The sequence below is a fragment of the Eriocheir sinensis genome, chromosome 1 (assembly GCF_024679095.1).
Source record: "Eriocheir sinensis breed Jianghai 21 chromosome 1, ASM2467909v1, whole genome shotgun sequence".
In the NCBI taxonomy this organism is placed as follows: domain Eukaryota; kingdom Metazoa; phylum Arthropoda; class Malacostraca; order Decapoda; family Varunidae; genus Eriocheir; species Eriocheir sinensis.
In genome coordinates, this window is record NC_066509.1 from 117,501 (window position 1) to 138,950 (window position 21,450).

At 46.9% G+C, this 21,450-nt stretch overlaps 1 protein-coding gene and 1 long non-coding RNA gene across 8 annotated transcripts in view; one reads left to right on the forward strand and one right to left on the reverse strand.

Annotated features, from left to right (window-relative positions):
• LOC127000492 (uncharacterized) overlaps window positions 1-17,436 on the reverse strand; it is a 19,297-nt gene extending 1,861 nt beyond the window's left edge. Inside the window, exons 1-5 of one of the 2 annotated variants that reach the window (XR_007754255.1) lie at window positions 17,304-17,436; window positions 14,094-14,310; window positions 13,467-13,583; window positions 11,619-11,702; window positions 256-297 (exon numbers count right to left, since the gene is read on the reverse strand). This is a non-coding gene — a long non-coding RNA (uncharacterized LOC127000492). The remainder of the gene's footprint in view (window positions 1-255; window positions 298-11,618; window positions 11,703-13,466; window positions 13,584-14,093; window positions 14,311-17,303) is intronic. The other variant, XR_007754169.1, reaches the window with a different exon arrangement.
• Window positions 6,191-9,909, forward strand: LOC127000280 (uncharacterized). Of its 6 annotated transcripts, none has more exons than XM_050863826.1 (5): window positions 6,197-6,263; window positions 7,437-7,625; window positions 7,689-7,769; window positions 8,933-9,088; window positions 9,425-9,909. In XM_050863826.1, the coding sequence occupies exons 1-5, from the start codon at window positions 6,210-6,212 to the stop codon at window positions 9,641-9,643; spliced, it is 699 nt and encodes a 232-aa protein (XP_050719783.1). In that variant the 5' UTR covers window positions 6,197-6,209; the 3' UTR covers window positions 9,644-9,909. The 6 variants fall into 6 exon arrangements, 5 of the variants coding, with proteins under 5 accessions (XP_050719783.1, XP_050720078.1, XP_050719940.1 ...); XM_050864121.1 differs by lacking the exon at window positions 7,689-7,769 and adding an exon at window positions 9,287-9,364 and having other exon boundaries at window positions 7,437-7,556; window positions 8,933-9,010; XM_050863898.1 differs by lacking the exon at window positions 6,197-6,263 and adding an exon at window positions 7,115-7,165.
• Window positions 17,437-21,450: the final 4,014 nt, after the last annotated feature.

Consider the following 21,450-nt stretch of genomic DNA (forward strand, 5'->3'; position numbering starts at 1 on the left):
TTTCCTTCCTTCCTCCCCTACTTCTCTTCCTTCCTTTTTTCCTTCCTTCTCTTCCTCCCTCCCTCCCTTCTCTCTCTCTCTCTCTCTCTCTCTCTCTCTCTCTCTCTCTCTCTCTCTCTCTCTCTCTCTCTCTCTCTCTCTCTCTCTCTCTCTCTCTCTCTCGTTCCTTCCTTTGTAAAGAAAATGAAGATAAGAAAAAGAGGAAACAAAGAAAAATATTGATAAATGGAACAAAGAAATAAAAATAACAAACACCAAGAAATTCCTGTCCTCCTCCTCCTCCTCTTCCTCTTTCATCTATAATATAAGTAAGGAATTAGTATTTGTGTCAACCTGAAGGTGCATTTTACATATAATAATAAATTCCTTTAAACTTTCAACCCTTCCTTCCTTCCACACAGTCACTACCACCAGAGGGTCAACACAGGGTCAAATATTTACAAACTCTCCTATCTTTACCAACATAATAATCATTTTCCTGGCATTGCTTCCCGAGGCCACCACAGAGAATAGTCACAAGGTATCCATGTTACTGTTCAAGGTGCAGAAACATTTTAAAACTACCTCCAGGATGACTGTATCTTCTTCAACATATTGGGCTCCCATTACCACTGTTTACACAGACAAAGTTAACCAGGTTTTCATGGGTGGAAGGAAAGTTTGGTTTAGTGACATCCATGGTCATATGCCGGAGAGAGACAGGAGGGGAAGGAATTATAGGAGAAGGGAACATCTGTGGTCATATGCCGGAGAGAGACAGAAGGGGAAGGAATTATAGGAGAAGGGAGCATCTGTGGTCATATGCCAGAGAGAGACAGAAGGGGAAGGAATTATAGGAGAAGGGAACATCTGTGGTCATATGCCAGAGAGAGACATGAGGGGAAGGTCGTCTAGGAGAGGGGAACATCTGTGGTCATATGCCAGAGAGACAGAAGGGAAGGAATTATAGGAGAAGGAACGTCTGTGGTCTTATGCTGGAGTGAGACAGAAGGGGAAGGAATTATAGGAGATGGGAACATCTGTGGTCATATGCGGAGAGAGACAGAAGGGAAGGAATTATAGGAGAAGGGACCATCTGTGGTCATATGCCAGAGAGAGACAGAAGGGGAAGGAATTATAGGAGAAGGGAACATCTGTGGTCATATGCCAGAGAGAGACAGAAGGGGAAGGAATTATAGGAGAAGGGAACATCTGTGGTCATATGCCAGAGAGAGACAGAAGGGGAAGGAATTATAGGAGAAGGGAACGTCTGTGGTCATATGCTGGAGAGAGACAGAAGGGGAAGGAATTATAGGAGAAGGGAACATCTGTGGTCATATGCGAGAGAGACAGAAGGGAAGGAATTATAGGAGAAGGGAACATCTGTGGTCATATGCGGAGAGAGACAGAAGGGAAGGAATTATAGGAGAAGGAACATCTGTGGTCATATGCCAGAGAGACAGAAGGGAAGGAATTATAGGAGAATGGAACAGCTGTGTTCAGATGCCAGCTAGAGACAGTAGGGGAAGGACTTATAGGAGAAGGGAGCATCTGTGGTCATATGCAGGAGAGAGACAGGAGGGGACGGAATTATAGGAGCAGGGAACATGTGTGGTCATATGCCAGAGAGACAGAAGGGGAAGGAATTATAGGAGAAGGGAACATCTGTGGTCATATGCCAGAGAGAGACAGAAGGGGAAGGAATTATAGGAGAAGGGAACGTCTGTGGTCATATGCTGGAGAGAGACAGAAGGGGAAGGAATTATAGGAGAAGGGAACATCTGTGGTCATATGCGGAGAGAGACAGAAGGGAAGGAATTATAGGAGAAGGAACATCTGTGGTCATATGCGGAGAGAGACAGAAGGGAAGGAATTATAGGAGAAGGGAACATCTGTGGTCATATGCCAGAGAGAGACAGAAGGGGAAGGAATTATAGGAGAAGGGAACATCTGTGGTCATATGCCAGCAAGAGACAGGAGGGGAAGGAATTATAGGAGAAGGGAACATCTGTGGTCATATGCTGAAGAGACAGAAGGGAAGGAATTAAAGGAGAAGGGAACATCTGTGGTCATATGCCGGAGAGAGACAGAAGGGGAAGGAATTATAGGAGAAGGGAACATCTGTGGTCATATGCCAGCTAGAGACAGTAGGGGAAGGAATTATAGGAGAAGGGAACATCTGTGGTCATATGCCAGAGAGAGACAGTATGGGTAGGAATAATAGGAGAAGGAACATCTGTGGTCATATGCCAGCAAGAGACAGGAGGGAAGGAATTATAGGAGAAGGAACATCTGTGGTCATATGCGGAGAGAGACAGGAGGGGAAGGAATTATAGGAGAAGGGAACATCTGTGGTCATATGACGGAGCGAGACAGAAGGTGAACGAAGTATAGTAGAATGGAACATCTGTGGTCATATGCCAGAGAGGGACAGAAGGGGAAGGAATTATAGGAGAAGGGAACATCTGTGGTCATATGCCGGAGAGAGACAGAAGGGGAAGGAATTATAGGAGAAGGGAACATCTGTGGTCATATGCCAGAGAGACACACACATTTGGCAAAGCTTTCATAGGAGTTTTGGTCATTTCTTACAGGTACAGGTAACACGCGAGTATTGTGTCCTTCAAGAGGTCATTGCGTAAATCAAACGAGAGGTAGTTTTTTTATCGAAAAATTAATATTCACTTCCTTCAGTGGGGAGGGAGAGAGAGAGAGAGAGAGAGAGAGAGAGAGAGAGAGAGAGAATTACATAGAATTACATTATTACTTGCATTAATTACATAGAATTGCCTTATTTTGATCTTTTTATCCACCTGCGAGAGACTGAGAGAGAGAGAGAGAGAGAGAGAGAGAGAAAATCCATATCACCGAGATATCCACTCAGGCACTCAGTCTCTTCCTCACTCGAGTGAGGAAGAAATGAGGGACACCATGAGTGACTGGCTAGTATTGGTACCAGTACTGAGCAGTCTGGTACTGGTACCGTACCATATAGCTGGTACCGTTAGTACCAATACCCGCCCACCCCTATTGTTGAGTAGCGTGGCAGCGCGGGTACTGTATTGTTGTTCAAGTGGCGCGCGGGAAGAACTGAGCTCAGCTGTGTGGCCGTGTGAGTCCAGTTGCGTGAGACATCTGGTGGACACTCCAGAAAATATCGCATATAAGTGAAAAAAATGTGCAAATTAAACACTTATTTGTATTTTGGACCCAGCGTTATTTCAAAAACGTGTAAACCAAACTCGCGTAAATCGAGTTACCTGTATAGTAAATCAGGGATATAACGGACACACTTACATCAAGAAAGTTGGAAAGGTTTGTTTAGTGGACAGCGCAACATCTGTGGTCATATGCCGGAGAGAGACAGAAGGGGAAGGAATTATAGGAGAAGGGAACAGACCCCAGGAGACGGGACACAACCCCCGATTAATACCTGGTAACCACTCACTGCTGGGTGGACAGGGGTGTAGGGTATCAGAAAAGCCGCTCAAATTTTTCCACTCCACCCAGGAATCGAACCCGGGCTCTCTTAGTTGCGAGCTGCGTGTGCTAACCACTGCACCACGAAGCCCCCCCTTTATATCGAGAAATCCACGGACCCAATTCCAGTAAGTACAATAGCGTCTGCCAGCCACCTCGCCCTCGTCCCCTTATCCCATCCTTGGGGTACTGTAGTCTGCCTCAGCCCACTGTTCAGCCTCGGCAGATTGGTACCAACAGTCTGCTGGTGTTAACCCAGTAGCAGCGGGGATCATGTTTCTTAATGGTCCCTCTAAGCGAGAAAAATGAGAAAAAATCACCCCTCACACAAACCATTTCATAATATATATCAAAGCATTTGTGATCAGTTTATGTATCATCTATTTTGGGGGGTTTATATCATGGCACAAATTTGGCCCGTCGCTGCTACACGGTAAAGCCACAAATTTGGCCCGTCGTTGCTACACGGTAAAGCCACAAATTTGGCCCGTCGCTGCTACACGGTGAAGCCACAAATTTGGCCCGTCGCTGCTACACGATAAAGCCACAAATTTGGCCCGTCGCTGCTACACGGTGAAGCCACAAATTTGGCCCGTCGCTGCTACACGGTGAAGCCACAAATTTGGCCCGTCGCTGCTACACGGTAAAGCCACAAATTTGGCCCGTCGCTGCTACACGGTGAAGCCACAAATTTATTACGTCGCTGCTACGATAAAACCACAAATTTGGCCCGTCGCTGCTACACGATAAAGCCACAAATTTGGCCCGTCGCTGCTACACGGTGAAGCCACAAATTTGGCCCGTCGCTGCTACCGGGTTAATGTCTCGTCTGCTACGTCCAAGCCTAAAAGGTTTGCTCACACTCTTACACCATGAAAAATATCATTCCATAATCAGGGTGTCTTCCAAGAGGCAGCGTCTTACGGCCAAACAATACAGCATGTGCGTGTTTACCTTTGAATTCACTCTGCTAACATTTCTGTGGTTTCTGACTCACATAATTAAGTGAAATTCTGGTGTAATAAGCTCTCACAAAATCTCTGTCACTAGTAAAATTGAATGCAATAATTAAACCATGTAGCAGCGACGGGCCAAATTTGTGGCTTACCGTGTAGCAGTGACCGGCCAAATTTGTGCCATGATATGAACCCCTCAAATTAGATGATACATAATCTGATCACAAATGCTTTGATATGTATTATGAAATGGTTTGTGTGAGGGGTGATTTTTCCTCATCTTTCTCACTTGGAGGGACCATCAACCCTTTCATTGCTAAGCGCTTGCAGCGGGTGTTAGGCATATTTGCTGGTGGCGCTAAACCCTCGCTGCCAGCTCCAGCCGCACTCAAATCTCCCACGTATGAGAGTGCTCCAACACTAATTCTCACAACACAGGATTGCCAATTGAGTGTGTTCTTCACTAAATATGGTGGAAAATCATGTCAGCCCAGCGCGGCAAATCTACGGACGAGTAACTGGTGGATGTTCTTGCCCAATATAGCGGGATTTTTGCATAGCTTCACCTATCACCTGACTGATTCTTTGACCAAATAGTTGTAAATATTGCAGTTGGCAATACTCCCTTGCCAGAGTCTGAAGGAGAGATATCCGCAGTTCCCCTCAATACGGCTGATCATAACGCACGCACCGAAGTAAGTGTTAACATTCAACACTCCTTGAACGTGCATGTACGTTCGCAAGAGTGGCATACATAACCGACTCCTATAGATCTGGACCTCCTCTTTCCAATGGTGTTTTTGCTTTTTAGCTGTGATGAAGAGTTTTTGATATACAGAGGTTAAAAGAGACCCCCACTGGCCTGCTAAATCATAGAAGGAAAGTCCATTTTGGGTGGAAAACTGTATATAAAAATGTGCTCCCAGTGATCCTACTTCAATGTTCTGTACTCGTTCTGCCAATGGTCATACAGTCTTCAACTTAACGTCAAAGGACAGTTAACCTCTTCGGTACGGCAAGTCAAAACGCGCGCCCGCGTCATATCCGGGATTTCAGCGCGCGCAGCAAACTTTAAAAACTCCACAGTCAATCACAAAACGAAACATAATCATAACAGAGTATGTATCTGAATATCGAGAATAATTCCATTGTGCCTTACACACCAATATTCAGTCTAAAATAAAATGCAATTTATATTTCACTAATTTTTCATCGGAGGGTGGCGGCGATGGAAGTTGGTATTCTTCCTCCTCCTCTGATTGATGAAGTATAAGTGTTGACACACTTGAGAAAGAGTTCTCGGCAGCTGGTGGCGGTGAAGGAGGTGGTGGTGGTGGTGGTGAGGGTGTGGGTGAGTGTGACGGTTGAAGGGGCGGGTGAGTTGGAGGAGGGGCTGAATGTGAAGGAGAAGGTGGTGGTGACGGATGAAGGCGCGGAGATGGAGGAGGGCTGAATGTGAAGGAGAAGGTGGTGGTGAGGGTGATGGTGACGGATGAAGGGGCAGGAGATGGAGGAGGGGCTGAATGTGAAGGAAAAGGTGGTGGTGAGGTGAGGGTGATGGTGACGGATGAAGGGTCGGAGGAGATGGAGGAGGCGCTGAATGTGAAGGAGAAGGTGTTGGTGCTGGTGAGGGTGATGGTGACGGAGGATGTGGAGGTGGAGATGGAGGTGGCGGTGAATGTGAAGGTGAAGGTGGTGGTGATGGTGACGGATGAAGGGGCGCGGGAGATGGAGGAGGGGCTGAATGTGAAGGAGAAGGTGGTGGTGAGGGTGATGGATGAAGGGGCGTGGGAGATGGAGGAGGGGCTGAATGTGAAGGAGAAGGTGGTGGTGAGGGTGAGGGTGATGGTGACGGATGAAGGCAGGAGATGGAGGAGGGCTGAATGTGAAGGAGAAGGTGGTGGTGACGGATGAAGGGGCGGGAGATGGAGGCGGGGCTGCATGTGATGGAGAAGGTGGTGGAGCGGGTGAGGGTGATGGTGACGGATGAAGGGGCGCAGGAGATGGAGGAGGGGCTGAATGTGAAGGAGAAGGTGGTGGTGACGGATGAAGGGGGAGATGGAGGAGGGCTGAATGTGAAGGAGAAGGTGGTGGTGAGGGTGATGGTGACGGATGAAGGGGAGCGGGAGGAGGGGCTGAATGTGAAGGAAAAGGTGGTGAGGGTGAGGGTGATGGTGGCGGATGAAGGCGCGGGGAGATGGAGGAGGGGCTGAATGTGAAGGAGAAGGTGGTGGTGAGGGGTGATGGTGACGGATGAAGGCGGGAGATGGAGGAGGGCTGAATGTGAAGGAGTAGGTGGTGGTGAGGGTGATGGTGACGGATGAAGGGGCGGGAGATGGAGGAGGGCTGAATGTGAAGGAGAAGGTGGTGGTGAGGGTGGTGGTGACGGATGAAGGGCGCGGAGATGGAGGAGGGCTGAATGTGAAGGAGAAGGTGGTGGTGAGGGTGATGGTGACGGATGAAGAGGACGGGTAGAGGGCGGAGGGGGTGACTGTGAAGGAGAAGGTGGTGGTGAGGGTGATGGTGACGGATGAAGGGCGCGGGAGATGGAGGAGGGGCTGAATGTGAAGGAGAAGGTGATGGTGAGGGTGATGGTGACGGATGAAGGGGCGGGGGAGATGGAGGAGGGGCTGAATGTGAAGGAGAAGGTGTTGGTGAGGGTGAGGTGATGGTGACGGATGAAGGGGCGCAGGGAGATGGAGGAGGGGCTGAATGTGAAGGAGAAGGTGGTGGTGAGGGTGAGGGTGATGGTGACCGGATGAAGGCGGGGAGATGGAGGAGGGGCTGAATGTGAAGGAGAAGGTGAGGGTGATGGTGACGGATGAAGGCGTGGGAGATGGAGGAGGGGCTGAATGTGAAGGACAAGGTGGTGGTGAGGGTGATGGTGAAGGATGAAGGGGCAGGAGATGGAGGAGGGCTGAATGTGAAGGAGAAGGTGAGGGTGATGGTGACGGATGAAGGCGTGGGAGATGGAGGAGGGCTGAATGTGAAGGAGAAGGTGGTGGTGAGGTGAGGGTGAAGGTGACGGATGAAGGGGCGCGGGAGATGGAGGAGGGGCTGAATGTGAAGGAGAAGGTGAGGGTGATGGTGACGGATGAAGGGGCGTGGGAGATGGAGGAGGGGCTGAATGTGAAGGAGAAGGTGGTGGTGAGGGTGATGGTGACGGATGAAGGGGCGCGGGAGATGGAGGAGGGGCTGAATGTGAAGGAGGTGAGGGTGATGGTGACGGATGAAGGGGCGTGGGAGATGGAGGAGGGGCTGAATGTGAAGGAGAAGGTGGTGGTGAGGGTGAGGGTGATGGTGACGGATGAAGGGGCGCAGGAGATGGAGGAGGGGCTGAATGTGAAGGAGAAGGTGGTGGTGACGGATGAAGGGGCGCGGGAGATGGAGGAGGGGCTGAATGTGAAGGAGAAGGTGGTGGTGAGGGTGAGGGTGATGGTGACGGATGAAGGGCCCAGGAGATGGAGGAGGGGCTGAATGTGAAGGAGAAGGTGGTGGTGACGGATGAAGGGGAGAGGGAGGAGGGGCTGAAGGTGCAGGAGAAGGTGGTGGTGTTGGTGAGGGTGATGGTGACGGATGAAGGGGCGCAGGAGATGGAGGAGGGGCTGAATGTGAAGGAGAAGGTGGTGGTGACGGATGAAGGCGCGGGGAGATGGAGGAGGGGCTGAATGTGAAGGAGAAGGTGGTGAGGGTGATGGTGGCGGGATGAAGGGCGGGAGATGGAGGAGGGGCTGAATGTGAAGGAAAAGGTGGTGGTGAGGGGTGATGGTGACGGATGAAGGGGCACGGGAGATGGAGGAGGGCTGAATGTGAAGGAGAAGGTGGTGGTGAGGGTGATGGTGGTGGATGAAGGGGAGATGGAGGAGGGCTGAATGTGAAGGAAAAGGTGGTGGTGAGGGTGAGGGTGATGGTAGCGGATGAAGGGCGCGGGAGATGGAGGAGGGGCTGAATGTGAAGGAGAAGGTGGTGAGGGTGATGGTGACGGATGAAGGGGGAGATGGAGGAGGGGCTGAATGTGAAGGAAAAGGTGGTGAGGGGTGATGGTGACGGATGAAGGGGCACGGGGAGATGGAGGAGGGCTGAATGTGAAGGAGAAGGTGGTGGTGAGGGTGATGGTGACGGATGAAGGCGCGGGAGATGGAGGAGGGCTGAATGTGAAGGAGAAGGTGGTGGTGAGGGTGGTGGTGACGGATGAAGGGGGAGATGGAGGAGGGGCTGAATGTGAAGGAGAAGGTGGTGGTGAGGGTGATGGTGACGGATGAAGATGCGGGGAGATGGAGGAGGGCTGAATGTGAAGGAGAAGGTGGTGGTGAGGGTGATGGTGACGGATGAAGGGGGAGAGATGGAGGAGGGGCTGAATGTGAAGGAGAAGGTGGTGGTGAGGGGTGATGGTGACGGATGAAGGGCGGGAGATGGAGGAGGGGCTGAATGTGAAGGAGAAGGTGGTGGTGAGGTGGGGTGATGGTGACGGATGAAGGGCGCAGGAGATGGAGGAGGGGCTGAATGTGAAGGAGAAGGTGGTGGTGAGGGTGAGGGTGATGGTGACGGATGAAGGGGCGCGGGAGATGGAGGAGGGGCTGAATGTGAAGGAGAAGGTTAGGGTGATGGTGACGGATGAAGGGGCGTGGGAGATGGAGGAGGGGCTGAATGTGAAGGAGAAGGTGGTGGTGAGGGTGAGGGTGATGGTGACGGATGTAGGGGCGGTGGTGATGGAGGAGGGGCGGAATGTGAAGGAGAAGGTGAGGGTGATGGTGACGGATGAAGGGCGTGGGAGATGGAGGAGGGCTGAATGTGAAGGAGAAGGTGGTGGGTGAGGGTGATGGTGACGGATGAAGAGGGAGATGGAGGAGGGGCTGAATGTGAAGGAGAAGGTGAGGGTGATGGTGACGGATGAAGGGGCGCGGGAGATGGAGGAGGGGCTGAATGTGAAGGAGAAGGTGGTGGTGAGGGTGATGGTGACGGATGAAGGGGCGCGGGAGATGGAGGAGGGGCTGAATGTGAAGGAGAAGGTGAGGGTGATGGTGACGGATGAAGGGGCGCGGGAGATGGAGGAGGGGCTGAATGTGAAGGAGAAGGTGAGGGTGATGGTGACGGATGAAGGGGCGTGGGAGATGGAGGAGGGGCTGAATGTGAAGGAGAAGGTGGTGCTGGTGGTGGTGAGAGTGAGAGTGAGTGGTAAGCAACGATGGGTGATTGTGGGAGTGAAGGAGGCTGAGAAACAAAATTAGCAGATAGGGGTGAAGATGAGCGGTGGTGTGTGTGGCGGGATGGTGTGTGGTGTGGATGTGGAGAGGGTGGTGGTGAAGAAGTTTTGTGGGGTGAAGAGGGTGCAGAGCGGGATGTATGGGGTGATGGATCACACATCTCTCACCAAGTGTTGCCACGTGACTGACTCGGACACAATAGAAAAAGAGATTACGCGCGAGACATCGTTTTCTATAAATAAAATTGCCTGTTGTGCTATTGTTGTGTCCTTCATTTATCATTCTTTTCGTAATTCAGAGAGAGAGAGACGTAACAGTGGTAGTTACTCATTTATTTACTTTTTTTCCATTTAGTATACAATCGCACACGCACACGCACACCCGCACACACACGCACGCACACGCACACACACACACACACACACACACACACACACACACACACGGCCAGTGGTGTAATTGGTAGCGCCTGATTCACAACCAGGTGAAGATAATTTGGATTTATCTTCTTTCACGTGCAGCCCCTGTTCACCTAGCAGTGAGTAGGTACGCGACGTCAGACAAGGAGTTGTGACCTCGTTGTCGCGGTGTGTTGTGTGTGAGTGGTCTCAGCCCTCCCCCAAACTCGGTACAATGAGACCCTGGCTCACTTCCGTAGGGGAATGGCTGGCTGTCTCGAGAGAGACCTGCAGCAGACCAAAAGGTGAATTACACACACACACACACACACACACACACACACACACACACACACACACACAATCTCACGGTGACTGTAGAGTTGACTTAGAGAGAGAGAGAGAAGAGAAATTGACCATAAACTGGCTTGACACGTTTTCTGCGTTTTTTCATCTACATCTATCAGGGACAGACTACGAGAAAATAAAATAAAAGCATTACTTACAGATGTGACTTTATCTCATATCAAATTATGAACAAAAGTAGTGGTCTTAGCTCAGTGGAGCAGAAACAGATGAGAGGTGCAGAGAGGGCAGGGGCGGGGCAACATGATAAGGTGATAAGGTGGGCGAGAGGTTTCTACACTCGCAAGTAACATATTTTCCCTCACTTTATTTGTGTTATTTCATGGTAGAAACAAAGGGTATTTGACTACCAGTGGTAGTAACTGTCCGCTAAGATCCAATATGAGTGCATGAAATTACTTCATACTCTGACATAAGAATAATATTGGGAGGTACATAAAACACCGTAGCATATCCGAGCAACATTTTGAAAGTCTCGTGCCATATCCGGGAAGAAATGAAACACACACTGACTCAAGCGACCATGACGCAGTATGCGCGTCACTCGGATATGCTACGAGAGACCAAATGATGCGTATACTGCGTCACCGTGCTGAAGAGGTTAACCCCTTCAACACCAGTATACTGCATCCTTGCGTGCCCCATACCATATCCGAGGACGCGCATATTGGCTCGCTTTAGCCAATACACAAGTTATTCTATTTCTATATTTATGCTTACCTCTCAAAACTATCAATCAAATTATGTTTTTTTATGTGCACCATTTAATTCTGCATGTTTTCATTTATAATACATGATGATTATGTTGAGTTTATGGCTGAAAACTTGTTATATTCAATAGCAACATTTCAAATTTGGTGCGCACGGCGATCTTGGATACGGTGCGGGGCGCCGTTTTGGCCCGGCCGTAGTGAAGGGGTTAAGGGTATGTACTTTACAAGGATACTTCATTCAGTTAGGTAAGCTAAGTAGAAGTGAAGGTATGGAAGGCTGAAGTGAGGTATGTTTTTGCCTGCGCTCTACGGTTTAAGGTTCACGGTACAGAGGAAGGGTCACTCTACCACCAGCCTCATAAAACTAGCCCTGGAATTAACTCCCAAAACTCCTAAGAAACCCTCAAATATGTGAACTTGAGTGAGGAGGTTCAATAATCTGGCCTTTTATCCTAACCTATCCAAGAGACAAGAAGGAAGGAAGGAGAGAGAGTATTATGGAAAGAATGATTCAACACTCACCAATGTCTTTCTGTCTGTCTGCTGGTCTTCAAAGTCATCCTCCTCTTCCTCTTCTTCTTCTTCTTCCTCTTCCTCCTCTTGTCTCTAGGAGTAAAGTAAGGAGATTAATAAAGTTGATAATTGATTTTTTGTGGTAAATTCTTTTCAGAGTAAAAATATATAAATAGACAGATATTGGAGAGAGAGAGAGAGAGAGAGAGAGAGTGTGAGTGAGTGGGTGAGTGTGTGTGTGTGTGTGTGTGTGTGTGTGTGTGTGTGTGTGTGTGAGTGTGTGTGTGTGTGTGCAGAGACGCTGTCTTTCTCCTCAGTCTGAAGCTAGCCAGCACTGTGAGTGGAACATTTCTCTGGAATACATACATAGCATTTTGACCCCTACTATGGCACCCAAGCGTCTTTCCACCTCGTCCAGTGGCATAAGAACATAGGAGTCTGCAAGAGGCCGGTAGGCCTGCACGAGGCAGCTCCACTGAACCTTGGCTCCCGTGTATCTAACCCTACCTAATATCGCTGTCCATGACGCATCAACAAAGTGATGGTGGTGAGTGTGAGGACGTGTTTTGGTTGTGTCAGTGACTTACAAATGTAATGTAGCAATTCTTTCTTTAGAAAACTTTAACTTAACCCGGTGGTGGCAGGGATCATGTTTCTTAATGGTCCCTCCAAGCAAGAAAAATGAGAAAAAATCACCCCTCACACAAACCATTTCATATTATGTATCAAAGCATTTGTGATCAGTTTATGTGTGTTACTTTCCTCTCTGTCAAAGGCTGTAAAATAAGGCAAAAAGTAAGCAGAAAAATATATATCTACCCTTGCAGGTGAAAATATAGCCTGTTAGCTTTTGAGACCAAACCATGAAGTGAGGCTCCTCCTCCCTCCCTGCTGGCTAGGCTTCCTTTTAATATGTATTTCCACACATGATGTGGCCAATATTAGGAGTCTTTTTCACACCAATATTTACTGTATAATTATGACTTTACTCCTGCATTAGCACAGGTGAGTGAGTTAGGGGCTTAAGAACTTTGATGCCAGGATTGGAGGTGACTTATTCCTGGGTTTAAACTTACACAAAATCAGGTTAGCAACATGTCTGTGGTAAGTCCCTTGTACAATAAGAAATATTACTTTCCTCTCTGTCAAGGGCTGAATAAATAAATCAAATTAATCTAACTATATTATAAAGCAAAACCAATCTTGCATGCATAATATGTATCCAGTGTGTAGTAAGCACTTTGGCAAACATAATCATGCACCCTACGCTTAACCCTGCGGGGATCATGTTTCTTACCGTGTAGCAGCAACGGGCCAAATTTGTGGCTTTACCGTGTAGCAGCAACGGGCCAAATTTGTGGCTTTACCGTGTAGCAGCAGCGGGCCAAATTTGTGGCTTTACCGTGTAGCAGCAACGGGCCAAATTTGTGGCTTTACCGTGTAGCAGCAGCGGGCCAAATTTGTGGCTTTACCGTGTAGCAGCAACGGGCCAAATTTGTGCCATGATTTAAACCCCCCAAAATAGATGATGTGTAAACTGATCACAAATGCTTTGATATGTATTATGAAACGGTTTGTGTGAGGGATGATTTTTTTCTCATTTTTCTCGCTTGGGGGGACCATTAAGAAACATGATCCCTGCTGCTACCGGGTTAGGAAACATGATCCCCGCTGCTACCACCACCACCGGGTTAAAAGGCCTTTCCCTCTAAGCAAGGGGATGTACTGAACATTTTACAACACACTGGGTTACTAAGTGAGCTGAACATTTTACAGCTCAATATAACGGGTTCACCCTTTGGGGGCTTCTGGCGGGGGTAATGAAGGCAGGGCAGGAAATGAGTAGAGAAAGCTTACCTATTTCTCCAAGCTGCTGAAAAGCTTGTTGGTGAAGAATTACTTGTCGGTGAAGAGACTGTTGTTGAGGTAAGGAGTGCCCTGTGTTATGGAACCTCCCGGCACTGCTACACCAACCTGCAAATATGTGTCCACTCTCAAAGTCTTGTACTGGGAAAGACAGCATGGGATAATATATTATAAAATCTCTCTCTATCAAGGGCTGTATAATATAAGATAATTAATTGATACTCTCTCTCATATTTGTTTTTTTACATACTTTTCTTCCTCTACCCTCCCTCTCTCTCCTCATAACTCTATACATACAGCCAGGCCTATACTTTGAGGCAGTGCCAACATTGCCAGACTGTTGTACTCAGCCTCTTATATTTACTGACTTCCAACACAAAATCTGTCTCCTGGTCCTCAATAACGAGATTCACTTATATTTATCATTAAAATAGTTAATTCCTCTTGTTTCTTGGCAATACAGTGTATTTGTATATGCATACAGTCCCTTACAAGCTGGATAATATTACACGTAATAGGAATGATAATAATGACAATAATAATAATTACAAGATAATTTAATACTAAGCTATTCTAACCTAAAACTTATTCAAACCTAGCCATACTTTTTTTCCTTACCTCCCTTGGCTGGGCCTGGTGGTGGGCCCAAGCCGGCAAGTGTTTATAGCTGCCCCATCTAGCTTTCCCTTGGACAGTCCCATACAGTCCAGGATGATGGTGGTGGTCTTCAGGACAGGTAGACTGTGGCAGCAGTGGATTCAAACCCTCCTCATCCATGACGCGGCGAACGCAGGACCGGCACGCTAACCACTCAGCCACCGTCTCCTTCCCCAGCCTGTGTTCCGACGCCAAATATGCAAAAAAGTAAAAACATATGCCTCAATGTGTCATCCCAGACAATATATAAAGAGAATTAAATCTAAGTCATCCTAACCTAACCAAACTTTAATGATACCGGTACTAATCTAGCCTTAGCAAGCCACTGTCAAAACAATATAAACAGAAATATATCTCCAGGTGTCCCCCCCCCAAGACCATATATTTAGAGAATTAAATCTAAGCTATCCTAACCTGCCCAAACTTGCTGAGCTATCCTAACAAGACCTAACTTAACCCGGTAGCAACAAGGGCCCATATTTGTGGCTTTATAGTGTACCAGCGACGGGCCAAATTCTTGCCATGATATGTAACTTGATATATTAAGAAGGATATAAACCCCACCACCGACCATCAGGATCCACCGGGAAGAAGCCTACCGGCGCAATAGGCCAAGACGTAAAAATAAATAAATAAATAAATAAATAAATAAATAAATAAATAGATGATGTATAAACTGATCACAAATGCATTGATATATATTATGAAGTGGTTTGTGTGAGTGATGATTTTTTTCTAATTTTTCTCGCTTAGAGGGAAGGGCCTTTAACCCAGTGTTTCTTAATGGTCCCTCCAAGCGAGAAAGATGGAAAAAAATCACCCCTCACACAAACCATTTCATATTATATATAAAGCATTTGTGATCAGATTATGTATCATCTATTTGGGGGGATTTATATCATGGCACAAATTTGGCCCATCGCTGCTACACGATAAAGCCACAAATTTGGCCCGTCGCTGCTACACGGTAAAGCCACAAATTTGGCCCATCACTGCTACACGGTAAAGACACAAATTTGGCCCATCGCTGCTACCGACTTAAGAAACATGATCCCCACAGCTACCGGGTTAACCGTACCTGCCGTGCGCTCTACTACCACAATGAAATAAAACAAATATATACTGCGTTGCACCCTAAGATAATATTTTAAGAGGCGGTGAGTATGGAGATGACCGTAGCCACCTCTCCCGCCAGTGACATCAACGGCAGTGTGGTGAGAGGCCTATCCTGCCTATATATCCTAAACAAGTGGGTGTTATTCCAGAAAAAACACCCAAGTCTCATCACTTCACACTTATTTATATATTCAAGGGCTGAAAAATATCAGAAACATTAACAAAAAAAATGCTCGGTCAGCACTAAGTTATCCTAACCTTGGATTAAACTTAGATTTTAACGTAACCTCCTGTGAGAGCAAGATAAAAATTGACAGACAAAATAGGTCAATTCCTGCCCTCACGGTACCATGAGCAGACCTCTAGAATAACACCCGATGGTCTAGGATAAAAAAGTTGGAAAATTTCATTTAGTCGGCGCAACATCTGTGGTCATATGCCAGAGAGAGACAGGAGGGGAAGGAATTAAAGAAGGGAACAGATCCCAGGAGACGGGACACAACCCCCGATTAATACCTGGTACACTGCTGGGTGGACAGGGGCATAGGGTATCTGAAAAGCCTCCCAAATTTTCCCACTCTGCCCGGGAATCGAACCCAGGCTCCCTCGGTTGTGAGCCGGGTGTGCTAACTGCTAACCACTGCACCACGAAGCCCCCAGGTCTAGGATAAGATACTGGTCATCGCTAAGTTATCCTAACCTTGAATTAAACTTAGATTTTAACCTTAACCTCCTGTGAGAGCAAAGAAAATGTTGACAGCCAAAATATAGGTTCATGCCAGCCTTCACAGTACCAGGAGCATGTATAACTCTAGCCTCTTCACTACGAGCTGTCAAATCGCGCGCCCGAGCACTATACCATACTAGACGAAATAAACACACTGGCTGAAATGACCATGATGACGCAGTACGCGCGTCACGTCACTCGGATGAGGAGACGATGACGCGTATACTGCGTCATCGGATGCAAGGGGCTAGAATGACACCCGATGGTCTGGGGTAAGCACATGTGGTCAAGGCAACAACGCTAACCTACATATTCCCCTTTAGAGTTAATAGGTTCACCACCCCAGGTCATCACCACCACATGTATCACCTAAAATCACCACAATCACCATCAATACCACCTCAGACACACATGAAATCACAACCATGATGATGCAAATGCAAAAAAATCAAGAGAAATAACACTGAAATAAATAAATCTGAAAAATTCGTAAAATTCACCCGCCCGCTAGACGAGTCACCCTTAAAACACTTCTAGCTCACGTTAACCTTCAATATTTCCTGAGTAACACAACCCACACCTCATATCTGCAATAATACAACACAAATACACCCTAATCCTTAATATAGGAGTACCCAGGCATCTTACACTGGTCAAAACTCACGGATATAAGGTCACGTATGGTTCGCTCCCGTCCGCCGGTTACGCCCTTATGACCTCACCGCTAAACGCCCATAATTCAATATCTAAGACACTCACACCTCATTTGACCCCATAAATTAGGTCATTCAGCTTACTTCTCCCTCTCATAGTGTTCAAAGTTCTTAGGTGTTATTGATAACTGAGATAATACGCCACATATGGTTCGCTCCATCCGCCGGTTACGCCCTTATGACCTCACCGCTAAACGCCCATAATTCAATATTTAAGACACTCACACCTCATTTGACCCCATAAATTAGGTCATTCATCTCAGTTCTCCCTATCAGTGCCCGAAGGTCTTAGAGGTCATTAATAATTAAGGTCATATATGGAGCCGGACACCCCAAGCCAGTTATATACGTGACCTTTCTGACCTTACCGGCTTATATCCCGCTCTCTAACTTCACACACAGGAATCCAATGCACGTGTCGCCATGCCTTTCAAGCCCCGTGCCGCTATATACTCTAGTTTACCGGAAATCAGTAAAAAACGATGAACTTCTGAACTACCACGGCGGCCATTTAAATCCACCTCTCCCCCAACCGATATTTTCCCTATTTCCACCTATTACAGGCCTTAATTCACTGCCCTAACCCACCCAAAACAATCACAAGGGACTATTTACCGTTTCTAGATGCATGGCTCCCTCGGCAACAGGATAATTCGCTTCAAAAAACACAAAAATAACACATCAGCCTCCTCCCTCCACGGCTGGGGCCGGGTGTGTGCGAGAAATGCCTCCTCGGGGAAATAAGTCGCGATACTAGCCATTACACATGTTCAATGGGGTAAAGACAGCAAAAAACGTCTTAATTTGCCTTGATTTATGTCTCTTTAACCACCTGTGATCTATATATAAGCGTTGAGATTGCCCAAACCAGGAGTGAGTATCAGCTCAGAGTAGTTCCTCCTATGTAATCTCCTATGTGTTTGTTTTAAAGCCTTCTACTGCTTTTAAGTGTTTATCTGATGTATTTGCACAAACCTCTATCGACAATATTAAGCTTAGCTCATTCACCCATTAACGTCAGAGTACATTTATTTATTTATAGGTTCAGTAACGTAAGAAAAAAAGTCAGCGCCGCTTCAAAAATGTAAAAACTTCACCAATAAAAATAAAAAAACACGATACATTATAAAAACTAAACAAAACATATGAATTCACACTTTGAACATTTTAGACTAAACGAAAAATAAAAGCATCGTTCACCATCCCTCCCCAATACCACCCGACCACTCCCCTAAAACAAAATCAAAATCGTTAAACACTTAACTACTTTTTAACTGATGATTAAGTAAAGAAAAAAATGTTCAGCGTCAAATGCTACGGGAGCCCCACCCACGAACACGAAAAAAACATGGACGCAACGCAGCAGAGAGAAAAACGAAAACCGCCGACTTTGGACCGGTATAGCTCAATATTCAAACTCTACTCTCTTGTATCAGTTGTTTCATCAAGAAAATCAGAAATAAAAAAAAGAACCAAACGCGTTCAAGCTCATGTCATTTCAACTATACTATTCCCATACGTATCTTCACTAGTAAAGGCGTGACAGGTGGTTAAAGAAATGACGTGTTGTCTCCAAAACTAAAGGTCGTAGCGAAGATTCGAGACCAGCGTTGTATTCATCGTTAAATTCTAAAACCTTCATTATCTATTGACGAATGAGAAAAAATAGATATTAAACGAAGAACGTTGGATCAAAGTTAAAAAAAAACGCGAAAAACAGATCATAATAACTCCATAACTATTGGTCGTAGCGTCATTCTGAAAGCACCAGCGTGTTCCCCATAACTGGTTCTCCCAGGCGACAATTGGGCATACAAAACTTTACAGTATTAAAGGAGTTATACGCCTTCAAAGTTTCAGCACGTTTTTTTTAAATCGTGGATATCTCCGTCAGTTTTAGGCTTATCGCAATTCTGATAGCACCAGAAATTTTAATCCCTCTCATCAAACTGGAAGAAGGAATAACGATTTTTCAATTTTTGTAATGGTTTGTGACTTCTTCAATCAACTTATAAGTGACATAGAAGAAAAAAAAAACCTCACACAGGTGGTTAATTTCCCCACACGGCCAAACACCTTAGATCTAATCCTCACTGACCTGACGGGCTCCACCCATCACCAAGACCTACAGGCCATTCAGCCAGAAGAGTCCATCCTCAGACACCCCGTGGATCACCTAATTTAATCTCCCTGACCAGACTATTGTACTCACCCTTCAAGCTACTGACCTGACTAGTGACCTCACCAGAGATTACCGCCCCTCCCTGCTCTGGGTCCTGACCTACTTCTGATCTCACTCCCCTAAGCTTCTGCAGCTGATTTCTTAACCCCTCATAGTCTGCCTTCCTGAAGTCAGGTATTAATGTGTTGTTACTGCTTACTCTATCCTCCCATTTAATATTAAATCTAATTTCCTTATGATCACTGTTACCTAATGAATCCCCAACCTCAATGTTGCTTATTATGTCCTCTCTATTAGTTAACGACAAATCCAAAATATTTTCTTCCCTCGTTGGTGTTCTAATTAACTGCTTAAGCTAGGAAACTATCCTGTATCACATCTAACAAATCCTGTGCCTCTTGGTCTCCGGATAAAGTATCCCACTCTATGTTCCTATAATTGAAATCCCCAATTACACACACATTCCTATATCTTGACGCCCTACTGATTTCTTGTAAAAGGGGTTGGCTACTGTCCCTGGTAAGGTTGGGCGGTCTGTAGAGTACTCCGATGACAAGCTTCTCCTTCCTACCTATTGTTTCTACCCAGAGGGATTCTGTATTGCTATCTTCCTTGATTAAGTTGTTAATGACACACTTAAGATTGTCCCTGCCGAAGAGTGCGACCCCACCCCCCTTCCTGCCTATTCGATCTGGCTGTATATATGTTTATTTATCATTTTATAAGCTGTCTACGGCCATGGGAAGACCTCCACCTACTGTCCTATGCCTGTACCTTCCTTACGACTGCTGGAGAACAAATGTATCACGCCTATAACGTAAGAAATGAAGGAAAAGAGAGGCGGCCTTAGTTGATGATGAAGGATTTACCCCCTAAAAAGGGAGAACGGCCCTTTGTCGGTGCGACGGCCTTAGTTGAATCTAGCGGGCCAGGGAGGGCGATGCCAGCTATACGACAACTCCTTCAGACACAACAATAAAATAACGTTTTGGAGCTCAGATCAATCCTTTCCCCTCGTATAACCTATACCAACAGTTAGGCTTCATGCACAGTGTTTGCTTGGGTACGGTAACTGACGTGAGTGTGATTGTATTCAGCCAGAAGCCGGGTGATACAATGTACTGGGAAGGCCTGACTGGAAGTGTATTGGACTGGCTGCAGGGAGACGGTGGGCGGGGCATGCGGCGGGGAGGGGAGGCTGTATTTACGCTGATTTATCCTTTTATGAGCTGTCTGTGGCGATGGGAACTTCCCATCGCGTGGAGGTCTTCCCATTGGGAAGACCTCCACGTACAATATTATACCTGCAGCTTCCTTAACTGTGATGGAAAACTAATGTATCACGCCCAAACGCCCACACACAGCCCACGGGAGTTCACAGGGTGCGCTGGGCGGGCTTCTGGCGGGACGGGAGGCTGTATATACGCTGATTTACCCATTTATGAGCTGTTTATGGCCATGAGAACACCTCCACGTACAATATTATACCTACAGCTTCCTCATTAGTGCTAGAAATCTAATGTATCACACCCAAAACGCCCACACATGGCCCAAACACACGGGAGTTCACAGGGTGCGCTGGGCGGGGCTTCTTGGCGGCTGAGAGTAGGCAATATAGACGTTGAATTATCGCTTTATATACTGTCTGTGGCTATGGAAACACCTCCACGTACCGTCCTATACCTCTACGTTCCTTGTGGCTACAGGAAAAGCAATGTACCACGCCCCGAACGCCCAGAAATAGCCCGAAATTAGCCTGAATGCACGGCGAAAAAACACGACTTGGTCTTTGAATTCTCACCTCGTCCCCTGCTGAATGAATGGCATACCAGGCGTGTTTGCTCACAGGGGGCAGCACTTACCGGGGCTCCTTTTTTGTGTGTTTCTTTTTTTATTTCCCTTCCCTTCAAATTTCATCCCTTCCCATCTTTTTCCTCTCCCCTTCCCATCTCAATCCTTCCCTTCCCATCCTTTTCCTCTCCCCTTCCCATCTCAATCCTTCCCTTCCATTCCCTTCCCTTCAAAGCTCATCCCTTCCCATCTCAATCCTTCCCTTCCCTTCAAATTTCACCCCTTCCCATCCTTTTCCTCTCCCCTTCCCATCTCAATCCTTCCCTTCCCCTCAAATTTCATCCCTTCCCATCCTTTTCCTCTCCCCTTCCCATCTCAATCCTTCCCTTCAAATTTCATCCCTTCCCATCCTTTTCCTCTTCCCTTCCCATCTCAATCCTTCCCTTCCTTTCAAATTTCATCCCTTCCCATCCTTTTCCTCTCCTTCCCATCTCATCCTCCTTCCATTCCCTTCCCATCCTTTTCTCCCTTCCCATCTCAATCATCTCAATCCTTCCTTCCTTTCAAATTATCTCAATCCTTCCCTTCTTCCTTCCATTCATTTTCCTCTCCCTTCCCATCTCAATCCTTCCTTCCTTCCTTCAAATTTCATCTCTTATCCTTTTCCTCTCCTTCCCATCTCAATCCTTCCATTCCTTCCGCTCATCCCTTCCTTCCCATCTCAATCCTTCCTTCCATTCCATTCATTATCTTCATCTCAATCCTTCCCTTCCATTCCCTTCCCATCCT

What these genes read in the sequence shown, in the direction of transcription:
- LOC127000280 (XM_050863826.1), top strand. Translation starts at nt 6,210, where the DNA reads ATGGAGGAGGGGCTGAATGTGAAGGAGAAGGTGGTGGTGAGGGTGAGG. An exon ending in GGCTGAATGTGAAGGAGAAG is followed by an intron (nt 7,770 to 8,932) that starts GTGGTGGTGACG and finishes GTGAAGGAGAAG; the next exon opens with GTGGTGGTGAGGGTGAGGGT. An exon ending in AGGAGAAGGTGGTGGTGAGG is followed by an intron (nt 9,089 to 9,424) that starts GTGAGGGTGATG and finishes GTGAAGGAGAAG; the next exon opens with GTGAGGGTGATGGTGACGGA.